This window comes from Vulpes lagopus, chromosome 21 (genome assembly GCF_018345385.1).
Source record: "Vulpes lagopus strain Blue_001 chromosome 21, ASM1834538v1, whole genome shotgun sequence".
Taxonomy (NCBI): Eukaryota; Metazoa; Chordata; class Mammalia; order Carnivora; family Canidae; genus Vulpes; species Vulpes lagopus.
Window position 1 is genome coordinate 34,231,626 of NC_054844.1, and position 19,106 is coordinate 34,250,731.

At 35.9% G+C, this 19,106-nt stretch overlaps 1 protein-coding gene across 14 annotated transcripts in view; it reads left to right on the plus strand.

The window, feature by feature from the left end:
* Window positions 1–19,106, plus strand: part of PPHLN1 (periphilin 1) — a 140,149-nt gene that overhangs the window by 97,132 nt on the left and 23,911 nt on the right. For 13 of the 14 annotated variants that reach the window (XM_041735758.1, XM_041735755.1, XM_041735745.1 and 10 more), the window contains one exon: window positions 8,207–8,347. The exons of the other annotated variant lie outside the window; for it this stretch is intronic. In XM_041735758.1, the coding sequence (XP_041591692.1) occupies window positions 8,207–8,347 (141 nt within the window). The remainder of the gene's footprint in view (window positions 1–8,206; window positions 8,348–19,106) is intronic. 14 annotated transcript variants of the gene reach the window in all.

A 19,106-nucleotide genomic window follows, 5' to 3' on the forward strand; every position in this document is an offset into this window, starting at 1 on the left:
CAACACTCTCAGATCAAGAGTAGTTAGAAGTAGGCCACACAGAGCCCTTACCTTGTCCCTAGAACACATCCATTTGCTGTATCCCTTAACAGTCTGGAAAATGGAGGCTCCTGCATGATCTCTGCCAAATAAATGCCCATATAGTCCCTATGGGAGCACTACAACCAGGTCTTCCAAACCCAACATTGATTCACAAAAGTCATCACCTCCTCATAATTTAAAGAACTGCCTCTTCACTATCCTCTGCACCAAGTTGGTAGAAGAAAATTTGCTTTCTCTTCGCCTTGTATTAATTCAGGAGCCCCACTAAAAAGATACTAATGGAAGGTCCTTCCCCAAGGAATGGTCAACAGCCCCAGTGTTTGTCAGGACTTTGTAGACCATGCTCTAATAGCACATTTGTGCTGAAGTTCTGTATATCACTATATGGAGGTTACTCTCTTGGCACATCCAGACATCATCACAATGGCTAAGATACACGCCCATTTGGCAAATCATACCAGCAGGGTAGGCTTACAAATCGCCCCTGAAAAAGTTCAAAAGATGGAACTATGGAAATATTTAGGCTATATTTTTATTCAAAGACACATCTGAGGACAGGGAGTCACTATTGCAATTAAGAAAACTATGACCCTCAGCAACCTTCAAAAATTGCTAGGGAATATTAATTGGCTTCGGCCCTCTATGGGCATTCCCACTTGTAGCCTGCAGCACCTCTTTACCTAAAAGGGAGACCCCAACCTCCTTTCTCCTCAAGTCCTTTCCCCCACAAGAAGGAAAAATTTAAGCAAATAACTAAATGGCACAGTACTCCTCACTTAGAATGTGTCACCCTTGGTAGTCTGATACATTTAATAATCTTTCTTTTTTGTTGTTAAGATTTTTATTTATTTATTCATGAGAGACACAGAAAGGGAGAGGCAGAGACACAGGCGAGGGAGAAGCAGGCTCCATGCAGGGAGCCCGATGTGGGACTCGATCCCGGATCTCCAGGATCACACCCTGGGCCAAAGGCAGGTGCTAAACCACTGAGCCACCCAGGGATTCCCTGCATTTAATAATCTTAAACACACCTACCAGTCCCACAGGCCTCCTCTGTCAACTCCCACATGTTGGGGTCCTAGAATGGATATTTCAAGCCCATCACCACCCCCCCAATTAAGTACTCAATTTAAATAGTGGGTTTACCTAATTAAACAGGGCATGGATATCAAATACTGGGCAAGACCAGTTGTAATTAATCCAGGATTCAATAAGACGATTTCCAGGTGGCTCTCTACCAATCTGAAATCTTTCAAATAGTGTTAGTTGATTATCATGGAAACATTATTTTTTTTTCTTTGCCGCAAAACAAAGTCTTATAAGGCTTTCAGCTCCTTCCTCCTGCCCCCTTTACTGTCCTACCTGCCACTCCTATTCCTAATGCCTTAACAGTCTTTGTTGACTGAAAATTGGGTATGGACATAGCTCAAACAAAGTTCTTGGAGACATTTTCTTACTGTACATCACAGCTCCACTCAGCAGACAGAACTCAGTGCTGTCATGGCAGCTCTTCAGTATTTGCTGACGCTGCTTATGTACTTGGTACTGTTCAAGTCATTGAAACAGCCATTACCCATGACAGTAACGATGAGATGCTTTTTGATATGATTAGACACCTTCAACCCATCAGAACAGAGTTATTAGTCTGTATCATTCATATCAGATCTCATTCTGGCCTTCCAGCCCTTTGGTGGACAGCAATGAAAGAGCTAACAAAGTAGTGATGTTTTCTACAACCATACAAGAAGCATTTGCTTTTCATCAATTTTTCTACCAAGGGGCCAGAGCTTTGGCCTTAACCTTTAAGATACCTTTACAGCAGCTCAAGAAATCATTAAGACCTAACTGCTAGCGATATTCCCAAAATTGCTCCCCAAAGAGATCTGGCAAATGGATATCACCCATTATGAGCCCTTTGGGTGCCTTAAATACCTCCATGTCATCATTGATTCTTTCTCTGGCTTACTCCATGCCACAGCCCAATCAGGAGAAGCTGGTAAACATGTTAAAAAACATATCCTATCTATAATCACCACAAATGGGCTTTCCTAAACAGATTAAAACTAACAGTGGTCCTGCTTATACCTCCAAGGTCCTTGGGATCTTTTTCAAAAGATGGAATGTTGAGCATGTAACCAGCATGCATATAATCCAATTGGACAAGCCATTGTCAAACAGGCCAGCGGCCTTATAAAGGCACAGGTATGTAAACAAAAAAAGGAGGAATATGGAGAGAGATACTTCCCCTCAGGAACAACCTTATAAAGTCCTGTTTACTCTAAATTTTAAAAAATTGCAATGCATCAGGTCTTATGGCCATAGAACAATATTTTGTTCTAGCTCAGGAAAGGCCCAAGCCTCTAGTCCTCTATTGACATCCCCTATAAGGACTCCAGTGGCAGGGGCCAGTGGAATTATTAACATGGGGAAGAGAGTATGCTTTTGTGTTGTCTCCTTCAGGAACTCCTTGGATTCTGGCAAAAGCTATATAACCCTATGATGAGCTGATATCTGCAGGGATCAAACCCAGTTCTAAAACTTCAGCTACTTATAGTCCAGCCACCCCTGGAGATAATGATGAAGAAAAGGAGGATGGAAACCCTAAGCTCCATGATGCAGTCCTCTGGGCCAAGACAGGTTGACTGAAAAAAACTCACCGCAGAAGCAGAAAAAACTTTAGACATCATGGGAACACCTATGACCCCTGCAAATTTACTCTTTTCCATGTTTGCATACATAAACATTAACTCCAAAGCTCCTAAGGTATCTATCTGTACTGTTCATGTTATGGGAATTCCTTGGCTCTTCCCCATCTCTATGGGAAATCACACCTATTAGACACATATCTTGAACCCCCCCACCTTTGACTTCCTTTCCTGGGAGGACCCTGAACCCCCCATTTTCACCAATGACACCATTTACACAAAGGATAATTGGCTTCCCCCACCTGGCCCACTTCAGGACTGTGGAAAATTCTACAGCATACTTGGATATCACAGTGGATGACATAGACTCATTCATGATTCGTTCGTTCTTATTGAAGAGAGTTACCTTTCTGTGCTATAGTGTATACTATAGCCAGTAATTACTGTATTCCTTTTCAACCGCAATGATAAACCACATCTTCACAGGATCAGATCGTGTAAGGACAGTAAAATATCAAATATTCATCAGGACTGCTGGGATAGGGGGTAAAATCGGGAAAAAATTACTCTAAACCTAACATTCCTGTATGTTCCCACCCTTGGGTACAAATTGTAAAAGGCCTCGATTTGAGCTGGGGCACCTGTAGATCGACAAACTTCGCTGGGTTGCCCATGATACTGCTGAACAGATCATGGTTTGCTCCTCTCGCTCCTGCATACTTGCTGTGTTCCATGAGCCTTCTATCTCTCAGACAAATTCCTCATTTTCTTATTACCCCTGGATGAAAAACCTTAATGCTAGCTACCAATTTCACATGGCTCACTCCCTTTATTACACATTTGAATATAACCCAACTAAACATCACTCTTATTTTTGTGCTCAAAGAGAGAGCTGAGGCATGGATCCCAGTCAACCTAATTAGGATTCGGGTTGGAGATTCTGTCTTAAGAACAGGAACATGCATAAATTGGCAAAAGCCAGTTATTCCTGCCATCAGTCCTGAAAACAGCAATGATGGTGGATAAGATACCCAGGCCTGCTGAGGTCAGTTTTCCCATCCCCTCTACCCCCCTAGTTAATGCTTCCGTAGGACCCATGCAGATAGTTACATAGGCAGTTTGCTGTCCCTCACGTGATTGCTTTCTTGAGTTGTTTTTCCTTCCTTCTGCATTCTTTACATTCCAGGGTAATAAAACTGGGAGTCAACCCTGACTTGGGGCCTCACCTCAGCACCTGCACTTCTTGGCAGTGCCTGGCAATGCAGTCCCTTGGAGCCTTTCTTTGTTACTAAGTATTGGACTCAGTAATCATTTTGTCTCTCAGCAGAACATGTGATGTGTTATTACAGTCCTGTTACAGTGTTGTTATCGATTAGTTCCTTTAGGTTTGTTATTAACTGTTTTATGTATTTGGGTACTCTCATGTTGGGTGCATAAATATTTATGATTGTTATATCTTCTTGTTGGGTTGTCTCCTTTATAATTTATATATCTTTTTTGGTCTCTCTTTATAGTCTTTGTTTTATTTTTATTTTTTTAATTTTTTTTAATTTTTAAAAATTTATTTATGATAGTCACAGAGACCGAGAGAGAGAGAGGGGCAGAGACACAGGCAGAGGGAGAAGCAGGCTCCATGCACCGGGAGCCCGATGTGGGATCGATCCCGGGTCTCCAGGATCGTGCCCTGGGCCAAAGGCAGGCGCCAAACCGCTGCGCCACCCAGGGATCCCCTATAGTCTTTGTTTTAAAGTCAATTTGGTCTGATATAAGTATTGCTAATCTGGCTTTCTTTTGACATCCATCTGCATGATAAATATTTCTCCGTCCCCTCACTTTGAATCTACAAGTGTATTTAAGTCTAAAGTGAGTCTCTTGCAAGCAGCATATAGATGAGTCTTGTTTTCTTATCCATTCCGTCACCCGGTGTCTGTTGATTTATATTTGATTTACATTCAAAATAATTATTGACAGATAAGTATTTATTGTCATTTTATTATGTATTTTGTGGTTGTTTCTGAAGATCCTTTCTTGTCTTTCTCTCTCATGGTTTGCTGGTTTTCTTTAGCGATATATGTGGATTTTTTTCTCTTTATTCTTTGCATATTAGTACTTTTTGATTTGTTGGCATCATTAGATTGGAATATAACATCCTCTGCATATATTAGTCTATATTAAGTCAGTGGTTGTTTACGTTTGAACCCATTCTTTACTCCTCGTGTTTTAGATATAGGTTGTCATATTTTACATCCTTTTATTTTTGAGTTCCTTGACTGATACTTTACAAAAATACTCATTTTTATAGCTTTTGTGTTTCCTTCCTTCATACTGTCACTTCTGGTCTTCCTTACTGCTCAAAAAGGAAAGGAAACTCTATCTCTCCTTCAGTTCTGAATAATAATTTTGCTGGATAGAGTATTCTTGGCTGTGGATTTGTCTTGTACAGTACGTTTTATATATCATGCCACTTCCTTCTAGCTTGGAAAGTTTCTGCTGAAAAATCCCGATAGCCTTATGGTTTTCCCTTATATCTAACTGTCTTCTTTTTTCTTGCTGCTTTAAAAATTTTTTTTATTCTTTTTACATTTTGCCATTTTTATTATAACATGTCTTGGTGTGGATCTGCTTTTATTGATTTTGTTGGGATTTGTCTGTGCCTCCTAGATCTAAATATTTGTTTTCTTCCCCACATTAAGGAAGTTTCCAGCTATGATCTTCAAGTAAATTTTCTGCCTCCTTTTCTCTCTTCTTCTTTTGGGATTCCTATAATGTGAACATTTTTACATTGGATGAGGTCACTACTGAGTTCTGAGTTCCCTAAGTCTATTCTTGCTTTGCATAGTCCTTTTTTGTCTCTTTTGTTCATCTTGCTTGCTTTCCATTACTCTGTCTTCAACCTCATTCATTCATTCATTCATTCCTCTGCTTCTTTCAGCCTGCTATTAATTGCATCAGTCATGTTTCCTATCTTGCTTATTGCACTCTTCAACTCTGATTGTTTCCTTTTTATCTTTGTTTTAAGGGTCTTAGTGATTCTTTTCTCAACTCCAGTGAGTATCCTTATGATCATTGCTTTAAATAGTCCATCAGGCAAGTTACTTCTACTGGTTTTGGTTAGATCTTTGGCCATGACCTTGTCCTATTCTTTATTTGGGACAAATGAGGCTCTGCAAAACTCCTGGGTTGGGAGATGGGATATGGGAAGGGGTTTGGGCCAGTCTAATGGGTGCCTGCCATGCTTGAACTGAGACAAGGCTGACTAGGGTGGGCAGTTCCACCAGAGTATGGGTGGGCTTTGGTGTCAGCAATTTAAATGGGGATTATTGGCACTGTACTGGTTCCCGTGGGTGGCTCTGTGCTTATGCTGAGGGACCAGAGAAGGAAATGATGGCTTCATGTTCCTTTGTTCTGGGAGATCTCTGGGATATACTCTCAAGATGAGGGAATGACCTTCCCACTGTATGCCCCAGGCGCTCTTCAGATCACTGTTTTCACTTGGTATGTCTGAGGGTTGTTTGCCCTGCTTTCTCTCACAAAGCAGCCCTGGTACCTCTGGGCTTTCCCTGAGCCACGCCCTCTGACCTTTATAATTACAAGTCTGAGGCCCCACTAGTTGTAAGAACTCGGTGAAATTTGACCCCTCTTGCTTTCCAAGCCAATTCTTATCCAGGATTCATTTTCTCCAGATACTCTTTCGTGTGTTAGTGTCTCACACCCTTATCTACCACCAAAGCCGTCACCATCTGTTTTTTTTCTTCCCAAGCCATGTTTCTGTACTTCCTAGTTTCTTCAGTATGGCCTCCTCTCTACCTTTAGTTGTGGAGTTTATTCTTCAGGAGTCAGTCTTCAGGAGTATTTAGGATGTAGTATTCAGGATTTCTGGAGTATTTAGGATGACAGTTATCTAGTTGAATTTGTGGATTGAGGCGAGGCTGGGGTCCTCATACTATGCTGCTGTCTTCCTCTCTCCATCACACTGTAAATTTTTTTAAGTTTTCATTCAGATTCCAGTTAGTTAACATACGGTGTAATATTAGTTTCAGGTGTACAATATAGTAATTCAGTACTTGCATATGACAACAAATGCTCTCTTTAATCTCCATCACCGGTTTAACTCATCCCTTTACCCACCTCCCTTCTGGTAACAGTTTGTTCTCTATAGTTAAGAGTCTTTTTCTTGGTTTCTCTTTTTTTTTTCTTTTGCTTTTTTGTTTTGTTCCTTAAATTCCACATATGAGTGAAATCATATGACATTTGTCTTTCTCTGACTTATTTCACTTAGCATATAATACACTCCAGCTCCATCCACACCATTGCATATGGGAAGACATCATTCTTTTTCATGGCTGAGTAATATTCCTGTGTGTGTGTGTGTGTGTGTGTGTGTGTGTACACGTACACACCATATCTTCCTTATTCATTAATCATTTGATGTACACTTGGGCTGTTTTCATAATTTGGTCATTGTAGATAATGTTATAAATGTCACACAGTAAATTTTTTAAAAAAGATTTTATTTGTTTATTTGAAAGAGACAACACAAGGAGGGTGGAGGGGCCAGAAGGAGAGGGACAAGCAGACTCCCCGCTGAGCACAGAGCCTGACAAGGGGCCCAATTCCAGAACCCTCAGATCATGTCAGATGTTTAACCAACTGAGCCACCCAGGTGCCCCCACTGTAAATTTTTGAATAAACAAATGTAGTTGAATAATTCTTTTCCCTCCTTTTTTTTTTTTTTTTTTTAAGTTTTTATCTTTTCCACAAAAGTGTGTTGGGAAAGTATAGTAATAGACTATGAGCTTTTTGTGGGATTATGTATTTAATGAATTGTTGCTGTAAAATAGAAGTGATTATTATTGGTTTGGGGAATTTTCTTCTCAGTGATTTCAATAAATTTTTATACTACAAGTGCAAGATATTTTTAACTTCGGAAACAGCCCTTTTCCATGTTCTTTTTTTTTAATTTTTTTTAAAATTTTTATTTATTTATGATAGTCACCCAGAGAGAGAGAGAGAGAGGCAGAGACACAGGCAGAGGGAGAAGCAGGCTCCATGCACCGGGAGCCCGACGTGGGATTCGATCCCGGGTCTCCAGGATCGCGCCCTGGGCCAAAGGCAGGCGCCAAACCGCTGCGCCACCCAGGGATCCCTCTTTTTTAATATGGCTATGTGTGCCCATACATCTCACTTCCAATTAGGCTTTTTCTCTTCAGTGTTTCTTAAGTAGATTGCTTAAGGAATAGTTCTAGGACAAAACCTTCTAACTAACTTAATATAGTGTAAAATATAATTTTGGAATGGATTAAGTTTAGAAGCTCTGTCTTGCCTAAAATTTAAAAAGTAGCAGTCATTTCCTCTTTAGTCCTCCTCACGTATGCTCGTTATGCATGGTAAAATTGAACGTATTTTCTTAAAACTGGTTGCTTTTAGCACTTTCTCTTGATATAGTGTGTCAGTTAGTGCCTATACACAGTCATCTTAAAGACTGTATATGTAATTAAAAATTCCTAATTTTTTTAAAGGCAGGATCCACAGCACCATTGTTTATTGACCAGCCAGAGGAACCTGAGTCAAATGTAACAGATGGCCTAGAATTATTTGAAGACAGTCAACTAACTAGTCGCTCTAAAGCAATAGCATCAAAAACCAAAGAGATTGAGCAGGTGAGAATTCAACCTTCTTTAAGTACATAATCTTTTGTTTCTGTCACTTTACACATTGTAGTTAGAACATTTATTGAATAAATATAGTTCATTTTATTGTTTTCACTCATGACTCTGAAATTAGAATGTAAAAAATTACAGAAATTGTTTGATTTGATTTCACAATAATACTGATTAGTTTGGTTCCCCATTCTTTACTTTTTATTTTCTAAATAAAACTTTTTTTAGAGAATATCAATATGCTTGGTAGTATGAAGCAATTGTAAAACTATTAAAATTAACATGGATGGGCTGAAAGAAATGTTAAATATACCAAAATGTTAACAGATGTTATTTTTTGAATATTGGGATTACAGATGTTTATGTTTTTCATTATACCTTTAAGAATTTTTCAAATATTGAAAAAAGTAAAGGATAAGTACATAGATTTAATTTTAATGATGTCATTCTGAAAAGTTAGGATCTTGCTTTTTTAATAGTTTAAATAGATTGCTTAAGGAATATTTATAGGTCAGAACCTTCTAGATATATCTTACTATACTATAAAATATAATTTTTAAATGGAATAAACTTAGAGGCTTTGTCTTACCTATTGAGATTTAAAACCTTTTACTTTTAAAGCCTCTTCACATATGCCATTATGCGTAGCAAAATTTAAAATGTTTTAACATGGAAATATTGCCTGTCTCATAGTGTATTATCACTCACAAGGATTAAATGAAGTAAATAATATTTGAAAGGGTCTTAAAACATATATAACATGCACTACAAGTGTTTTTTTTCCCCCCAATATAATTAACATACAGTGTTATATTAGTTGCACATATACAGGATAGCAATTCAACAATTCTCTAAATTACTTACTGTGTACAGGTGTTTTTGATGTTGTTACTCTCCAGTGCTTTGAGTAAATGTCATGTTGTTATATAGTCTTCTAAAACTTTTTAAAGAATAAAGTTAGATCTTTTCTCAGGGTGCTTTCCACTTTCACATCAATTAAAGCCTATTTGCCATGGTTGGATAGGAGATCATCTTCATCAAATCCTGATTGTGATTGTACAGTTCATATTGATGCCACCCCAATGGCAAAGGATAAGAATCTAGATAGGAGATTTGTCATATAAGCCAGAAGAGCTTTAACTGGAGATGATGAGCAATGTCAAGTGCCTAGAAGAATAGAAGGAGAAAAATATCTTTCTCAACAGATTGAAAAAATCCTGTTTAAATTGGTAATATGAAGATGATTGGTTCCTTTTAGGATATTACTTAATTGAGAGCATAAATAAAAGGTTTCCGCCTCAGATGTATCCTCAACATGGATATGAATATGTGAATATCATTACCCTATGTAGAATTACTACCCATTTGTCCTTTTACTCTTCTTTTTCTCTGTAGTTTGTTTGTTTATTTATTTATTTATTTATTTATTTATTTTATTTATTTCCACTTGGAACATGTTTTTATTTGCTTGTTTGTCTCCCCCTCATCATAATGGAAGCTTCATGAGAGCTATGTGTTGTTCATTACTTTATTTCCATTACCTAATATAGTGATTGGCATGTAGTAGACTCAAAGTATTTTCTGTAAATAGTGGATAGAGTCATAAACCTAGAAGTGACCTCTGAATAGCCCGAGTCACTGTCTTAACCTGACCGCCTAACACAGTGCCTAAGCCCAGCACTTTGTAGTAAGTTCTTGATAAGTGTTTATTGAGTGAATGACTTAATATTTTTCTTTTCCACCTAAATAGCAATTCTTTATAGGAAAAGCTCTCTTGAGAATATAACGGGTAGAAAAATTTGACTGAACTACAGGTTTGGGGAATTTGGGGTTGTCATTTATTAATATATCTATTATCTCCTTTTATTATTTATGGTTTGATTTATTTGATCTTGAAAAGATGAGCTATCAGTCAGATATATAGCCTAACAGTATACATAAAATTGTTATTTAGTATGGAATTAGTTTTTTGAAGTACTTTATAGCCATCCATACATGTTTGACCTAAAATATGACTAGATTTCTATTTTCACCTTCCAGTTGTTCAAAAACACATGAAAAATCTGACACCTTATAAGGAATATTGAGATTATTATAACAAAGACCGATGACCAAAAGACAGAAAAATCTGGAAAGACATTACTATATTCTGTTATGACCAGAGAAATAAAAAGTTATTAGAAGAAAACTTAATAATGTTAAATAATCTTAAATGTTAAAAATAAATTATTGTGTTTAATGTTACCATACTCTGTTTTTAAAAGAGCACTTTGGTTTTCATATATTGGCAAGAAAATCAAACCATAACCCCCCAAGATGTCAGAAAGCTAGCAAATAATCATATATAATTATTTTACAAATCTGTGTCTAAAAGTTATAGTGATTTTTGAAAATGAAAAAGCTTTAAGGGGATTTTCCCCTCATTTTCTCTATTTTAACTTTTGTACATTTTATTTTTAGAGGTTAAATGCCAAATGGATAGAAATAATGTAAAGGCTTGAAAAGCCAGATGGTAGTTACACAGCTGTCCAGTAATTATTCTTTTTTTTTTTTTTTAGTAATTATTCTTTATATTTTTCCACATGCTTAGAATATTTCATTATTTTAAAAAATGAATAATAACCCAAAAAAGCCCACATAGATGAGGCTAACAGTTTAAGCTTAGAATAATATAGAAATGTAAGTATTGGTATAATGCCCAAGCTGCTTTTTTCTCTGTTACATCAAGTACAATATGTTCAGGTATCTTGTAAGATAAATTACCACTGATAATTTTTTTTAGGGTATCTATAAGTTAGGTTCTTCACTCTTTGAATCCCAAGGAAATCATTAATTCGTGGTAGTATTGCAATATAAAATAAATTTAATCTCTAGACCAAAATTTGGTTTAATTGAATATGCCCACAAAATGCCTACTTGATGTTTAAGGGCATGCATAGGGAGGTAGTTTTTATCCGAATCACTTCATTGAGAGAGCAAGTTCATCTTCTTTGCCACATTATTGCCATCTCATCCCTGGGCATATAAGAATTCTGACAGGGTTGGAAATGTAGATGCTTTTTGAAAAAGCTTCCCATGTTATAGTCAAATACAGCAGAGAACTACAGTCTAAAATACTTGAGCCGGAAGATAGCAGTTGCATTTCTGAATATTGTGTTACTAGAGATCATATGAATCATCCCACTTGTACTTGAATGTCCTTTAGTGGAGATAATTCATTCTATTGCCACAACACATTTAGCCTCCCCACTGACAAGATCTGGATTAGAGTCTTCTATCTTCTTTCTTCAGTTAGAATTAGATAATCTGAGTATATCTGGGATGGAGTGGATATATACAATATGCATATACATATACTGCCTAGATCGTACAGCTATGAATGTCAGGGTTGCTAAAATCCTCCTATAGACACAAGTAGCAGAGAAGCAGTTACCTAATGAAATAACTACTAAAGATAGTAACTGCTGTTTATTAGGGTTTTTTGCTATGCAAACTAATAGTCTTGAAGAAAGAACTTTCCATCTCTTCCCCCTCAAAGCACGGTACTTACTTTGTGATTCTCTGTCTACCTTTGTTATACATCTGTGGGGCTTATTAAAAGTAGAGCTTCTTGGATTTCTACCATAATTATTCTGGTAAATAGGTTATCAGAGCTTCCCAAGTTTTAATATGCACAGAAATCATACAAGTATCTTGTTAAAGTACATTTTTTTGACTCTGTAGGTCTGGGATGGGGCTTGAGATCAGAACTTCTTTCTTCCTTTTTTTTTTTTTTAAAAAAAAATGATTTTATTTAATAATTCATGAGAGGCACAGCGAGAGACACAGGCAGAGGGAGAAGCAGGCTACATGGAGGGAGCCTGATGTGGGACTGGATTCTAGGCCTCCAGGATCACAGCTGGGCCGAAGGCAGTGCTAAACTGCTGAGCCACCCGGGCTGCCCCGAGATCAGAATTTCTAACGTGTTCCTTGGTGATGCTGATTATCCTAATCTGTGAACATATTTGGAGTAAGGAATTAGAAGGAGGTGATTATTTTTTCTTTAGTTCTTCTCTAGTTTTCTAATATGTTCTAAAAGCCTGAGAACTATTACCACCCTAGTTTTATGTAAACTAAGGAAGTTTTATGTATTTTTAATTGATGTATAATTAACATGCAATAAGATCCGTAGATCTTAAATATTCAGTTGGATGAATTTCGACAGTTATAAGACTGTAAGTAGCACCTATAACAAATATTTATTAAAGTCTTTTTCAGAACAGTTGATTATACTGACAGCAATAAAGATTTAGTCAGGAAGTAAAGTTATGATCATGTCTCAAAATCATATGATTTGATGTGGTTTACGTTAAATACCCTTCAGCCAAACCATTAAGGTTGTATTTTAAGCAGTAACAGACAAGCATAAATTTCAAAGGACACAAGAGATTATGCAGTGAAAAAAAAGTTTCCTTTATAATTCTTAGCTGCCCAATTTCTTTTCCCAGCATATAGACTATATAACATACATATAGACTATAATATACATATAATATACATATAGATATACATATACCAGCATATAGACTATATAACATACATATGTATGTATGTTATACATATACATATGTTATACATATACACATACATATGTATGTATATGTGTGTTATGTATGTGTATACACTGTATACAGCATTTATGTGTGTACATACTTTGTGTGTATCTATATACATACATCTGGATCATGATTGGTCCTCATGAGTAGAGATAAGAGTTGGTATATGTGTCTCCATATTTTTTCTTTAAATATAAGTGGTGGCTTACCATGTACCCTGTTCAGTATATCCATTTTGTACCAGTGTATATAATTAGCCACCATGATAAAAAGAAAAAAAAAGGTGCATATGTATTTTTAAAATATACAAATATTACATTTAAAATGAGCAGGTTGGGGGACATCTGAGTGGCTCAGCAGTTGAGCATCTGCCTTTGGCTCAGGGCGTGATTCCAGGATCTGAGATCAAGTCCCGCATCGGGGTCCTTGCAGGGAGCCTTCTTCTCCCTCTGCCTATGTCTTTCTCTCTCTCTCTCTCTGTCTCTGATGAATAAATAAATAAAATTAAAAAAAAATAAAATGAGCAGTTTGGGAGGGGAGTTGGTATAGTTGTGGTTATCAGATGCCTGTGATTGTGTCTTATGAAGTACTGTATCAGTTTTAATGACTGCATAAGAGATCACCAGAGTGCCTGGTGATCAGATTTCTGAATCCATGTATTCTGAAATCTGTGTGTTTTAAAACACCTCTTGTGATTCTCATGGCAAGCCCAGTTTAAGAATAACTGGAATATCTGAGATTACAGAGAGAATCTTCATTTCTTGCTTACCAATCATTGTCAACCTTTCTCAAAAATTTTTATTAGTAGATAGAATTTATAGAATCTAAACCAATACATTTGAAGGGCTATGCCTGAAAATATTCTTTAAATGCATTATTCATGGTGTTTCTTAAATCATAGAAAATTATAATTTGTAGGGGGGGAGAGTCCATTTCTTTTTATTTCTTATTTGATGGATAATAACTAGAAAAAAATTTAAAAAGTACCATGAAAGCAAATTCATTTTTTAAAACCTCTTTAATGGTCTCTTTCTCTGTGTCTCCCATGAAGAATTAAAAAAAAAAAAAAAAAAACTAAAAAAACAAAAAACTTTTCAACTATTTCAGAATACTATTTATCCTAACTCTGTCCTGATGTTGTTTTATGAAAATACTAATATTTCTACCTTTTAAGTAAGTCTCTTGAAAGAAGGGTAGGTTATATATTTACCTGATAATGTATAGTTAAACTGTAGATAGGAATCCTCTCCTTTCCTTGCTTCAGTTAGTTAAAAAATATCAAGTTAATTCAGAAGTAATTTTGTTGCCTGTCTAGGTCCTTAGATTTATAGGTTAATAAGGTTTTACTGTAAGCCTAGATCAATCTACTTAATATATAATTTTTCTTTTCCTTTACATTCTACATGTTAACCATTTTCTTGTGACCCTATGGGCTGCTCACCAGCTTTCTTTCCACTTTTTCCTCAGAATAAGTAACTTAGACTGAATAGTCTTAGATCCCTTCTTAATCTAAATCATTTACAATTAGAAGCTAAATATTGCTGCTTCTGTACACACTGCTGTGTGTAGCTAATTTCAGATTAAGGTATAGAATTTTTAGATGTTTTGGGTTTTTTTGCATTTTAATAAAGACACAGATTCTTATATTAAAATTTTTTTTTAAACTTAGATATACTGTTGCTATGTATCAGTCAGTAATTAGTGTTTGTTGAGCTAATGAATTGTGTAGAAAATATTTTCTTCAGTAAATAAGATGTCACATTTAATCAGTGCTCAATCTGTGGCTCTTCTCTTTTTACAGTGTCTAGCTAGCTTCAGTACACTGTCAGTATAGCCTGATGATGATTCCCAGCACTCTCACTAGTTCTTGCTTCTTCTCTCTCAATGCATAATAGGATGTTTTTGTTTTACTTTTAAAATAAAATGGGTAGAAGATTAATCAAATGTCCCATCAACCATCTGAAATGTTAACTAGAGTTAGAGATATGGAAAAGAAACAGCTTTTAACACATGATGGACTAAAATGAAATTGTTTTCAAAGCAGTGGCAGCTCTATTGTATATGCATGATCTAAGCATTTCATGCTAAACTTACATAATAGAAACATTCTTTGTTTTCTCTTTTTATCAGGGCAAGTAACAAACTTCTTAAAAGTGCAGCTCTCACCATTATCTTGTCTAGACATCAAGTCTGCCCTACTTTATTTAACAATCCATTATTACCAACCACGTGTTCAGACTTTACATATATAGATTTAGTAAAATGTACTTGTATAAGATTTACTCCCCAAAATTTCTTATTCGCAAAACACATTAAAGATAAAACCTTATTTTGGTCATATTTCAAGGTTTTTGAAAGATATAATTTGTCAAAATCTGGTCATACTCTTATTCCAGAAACTTTTTGCTGAAGAACAAGTATAAAGTTTCATTTTAAAGGAGTTTCATCCAAAAGTTATGTCATAAGGTAATTTGTATCATGTTTGAAATGCTAAAACCAATCATCTCAGTTTTGACATTTAAAAATAAGTTATTTTATACCTGAAATAAACCTGTAACTATGAAGATTATTGACTCTGTTGTGATACTATTTTCACATAAAATATAAAATATGGGTAATACAGATAATTAGCCTGGTAAATACAATATTTAATATGTTATGTTTTGTTAATATGTTTTGTTACTTATAAGATAAGTAACAAAAGAGATGAGGCCATCTTGGACCTTATCCCTGGGGATGTCTTCGCTTAAAATGTATCCAGTTGTAAAGCATTTCCAATATAGTTGTTCCCCATGACATAAGCCCTAGCACAAGCTTCATTCTCTCACCTTTCCTCCTTGTTCACTATCAACCAGTGCTAGGTAAGGATTTTCTCTAGTAGTTCCAAATTATTGTTCCTTGCTGTTCAGTTCCCCTGGTATAAGTTGACATGTCTGAGTATTCTCTCTACAGGACATTTGTACATAGTAAGGCATAGTAAACACTGGATGTTTCTACTTAGTGTTTTAACTTCTCAGAGCCCTTTTCCTCATTTGTTATATAGGGTTAGTTACACGCTGTCCCACAGAACCAACAAAGTCTGTATGTGAAAGTACCTTGTCTATCAAAAATCATTATTATTGACATCAAACTGATAACAAGGGCTATAAGAGGGCTCTATAGTCTCTGAAGACATGATTAGAATTGCAAGATTTGCTTTCAGGCTCAATGTAGCTGTTGGCACGAGTTTCGCATCCTCTTTATGCAGACCTCTCAACAAGGCTTCTCATGACATGACCTCTCCAGAGCTAGAGTCCCAAGAGAGAGAAAGGCTTTTCTGACTTTTTTGATCTTTCTCCAAGTCACCTACCCTCTGTGGCTTCCACCTTGGTCTGTTCATTAGAAGTAGTCACTAAGCCTAGCTAACAATCAATAGGAAGGTATTACACAAGCATGAAAATATCAGGAGATGGGAATCACTGCAGGCTGTCTTGGGAATGGGCTGCTAAATCTACCATGATCAGTGTTAACTAACATTACCAGTCTTAGTAGTCTTTTTCAAAGAACTGACTTTTGGTTTTATTCATTTCTTCCTTGTTTTGTGTTTTGTATTTTATACTTCATTGAATTCTACCTTTATTATTTTCTTTCCTTCTACTTTTTTTTGGGTCTAACTGCCCTTTTTGAAAAAACTCTTGGGGGCACCTGGGTGGCTGAATGGTTTAGCATCTGCCTTTGACTCAGGTTGTGATCCTGGGGTCCTGGGATCGAGTCCCACATTAGGCTCCCTGAGAGGATCCTGCTTCTCCCTCTGCCTGTGTCTCTGCTTCTTCTCTCTCTGTGGCTCTATGAATAAATAAATAAAGTCTTTAAAAAAAAAAGAAAAAACTCTTGAACTCTAGGTACTGATTGATTTGTAGCTTTTCGTTTAACCTATAAACTCCCTCCTACAGGGCTTTAGTTGCATCTTCCAGAAGTTGATGTTATTTTTATTGGCATTCAGTTTAGAATATTTTGGAGGGATTTCTTCTTAGAGTTTAGAATATTTTGAAATTTCCAAATATAGGAGATTTTGTGTTTTTTAAAAAAATAAATTTCTAATTCAAAACTGCTATGGCAGAAAACATACTTTTTAGGATTTGAGTCCTAAGAAATTTGTTGTGACTTATATTGTGGGCCAACACATAGTCGGTTTTTGTAAATATTTTATATACCTAAAAAGAAGATGTATTTTGTATTTGTTGAGGGCGTTGTTTTATTATAATGATAACTAGGTAAAATTTATTATATTAAATCCTCCATATCCTTGTTGCTTTTGTTTGCTTGTCTCATCAATTTCTGGAAGAGTTGTGTTAAAACTCTCAAATGTTTGTGAGTTCATGTATCTCTTTTAAATGTTTTTATTCCTTTTATATATTGAGACTATGATGTAAAGTGCATATGAATTTACAATTATTTCCTATCTTTCTGAAGTAGTTTTCTTTTTTTCTGTTTTTTTTTTTTATTTATTTATGATAGTCACAGAGAGAGAGAGAGAGAGAGAGAGAGAGAGAGGCAGAGACACAGGCTCCATGCACCGGGAGCCCGATGTGGGATTCGATCCCGGGTCTCCAGGATCGCGCCCTGGGCCAAAGGCAGGCGCCAAACCGCTGCGCCACCCAGGGATCCCCCGAAGTAGTTTTCTTAATCTTTAACACTTCCTCATATTTATCTAAGTTTGTACATGATATCTTTTTGTCACCTTGCTTTCAGTTATTCTATATTCTTGTATTTTTCTTATAAGTAGCATATAGTTGTTTGTTTTTTCATCCATTTTGATAAAATATGTCTTTACTTGGCTCATCTGGTCCATTTATATTTAATGTAGTTATTGATATATCAGTATTTAATTATTCTTCCTATTCTGTAGTCCTTTCTCTCTCTCTCTCTCTCTCTCTCTTTTTTTTTTCTTCTTTGGGATTTTGAAAATTATCATTCATTTCAATACACCAACATTTTCCTGTTAGTTATACACTATTTAACACCATGCATTCCTGACTTACTGAAGTCTAATATACACTACTACTTTTAACTTCTTGATGATCAATGTAGGCATTTCAGAGCACTTTAACTCCATTCAACTTCCTCTTGATTGATCTATTACCTATTGTCTATTACAGTGTGTTCTAATTCCATATATATTTTAAACCCCACAAGATACTAACAGTCTTCTTTGTAGTTTATATTCATTTAGGTTTATTTAAAGATTTACCCTTTTTAAAATTTTCATTGCTTCTATGTCTCCAACTTCCATAAAGGAAGGATCATTTTCTTCTACCCAAGAACAGTGACTGAATAGATCTTAGTGTATCCCTGGTATGGAATTTTATATAGTCAGTAGAAGGGTTTATGGAGAATTGCCACAATGCTGCTGCATTAGTTTAGTAGTTAGAATAAGTACTGTAGGAACTTTGGAGTTAGAGGATTTGACTTGAATCCCATTTCTGCCGCTTAACTATCTGTGTGTCTTTGGAAAAGTCATTTTATTTTTCCCGAGCCTTTCTTTGCCCACTACTCTAAGGGGAATGGTGCTATTATCCACTTCATAATAATGTTAGAAATAAATGGGAATGCATATTTAAGTTGGCTAGGACATTGTCAGTAGCCAAAATGGCTGCTGTTATTATTTTATACTGTCTTTCATGGTTGGTGAAAAGTATTTAAGTCTTCATGTGCTTATGAGGCTTTTGTGGGTTAGCCTGGAATCCCAACTTAGAAATATAAGGCCCAAACTCCAAACAAGTAACTCATAAGTTATACTGAAAAATATCTGTTCCTTTGATCATTCTTGTATTTTAAATTATAACATTTTTGAATGGGTTAAAGTTATAATTAATGTCATTAAACCAAGAAGGAAAAAATGAGTCTTCTTGTCAGTTTCATCTAGTGATTCTCATCAGAGTGAAAGGTAAAGAGCAAAGTAGATATTGAATAACTGAAATGAGTAGGATAGTGATACTATGATACTAGATTATTTCCATTTACCTAGGATGGTAGTTATTATATTGGGGCTACTAGGGCTTTATTTTTGCACATGTATCTTTTAAAGGTATTTTGCTTGGGAAAAAGTTTTTAAAATATATAATAGCAATGTTATATTTGAAGTAAGGCTTTTGCCTCTTATTTTTTCTCACCCATGCAATCCC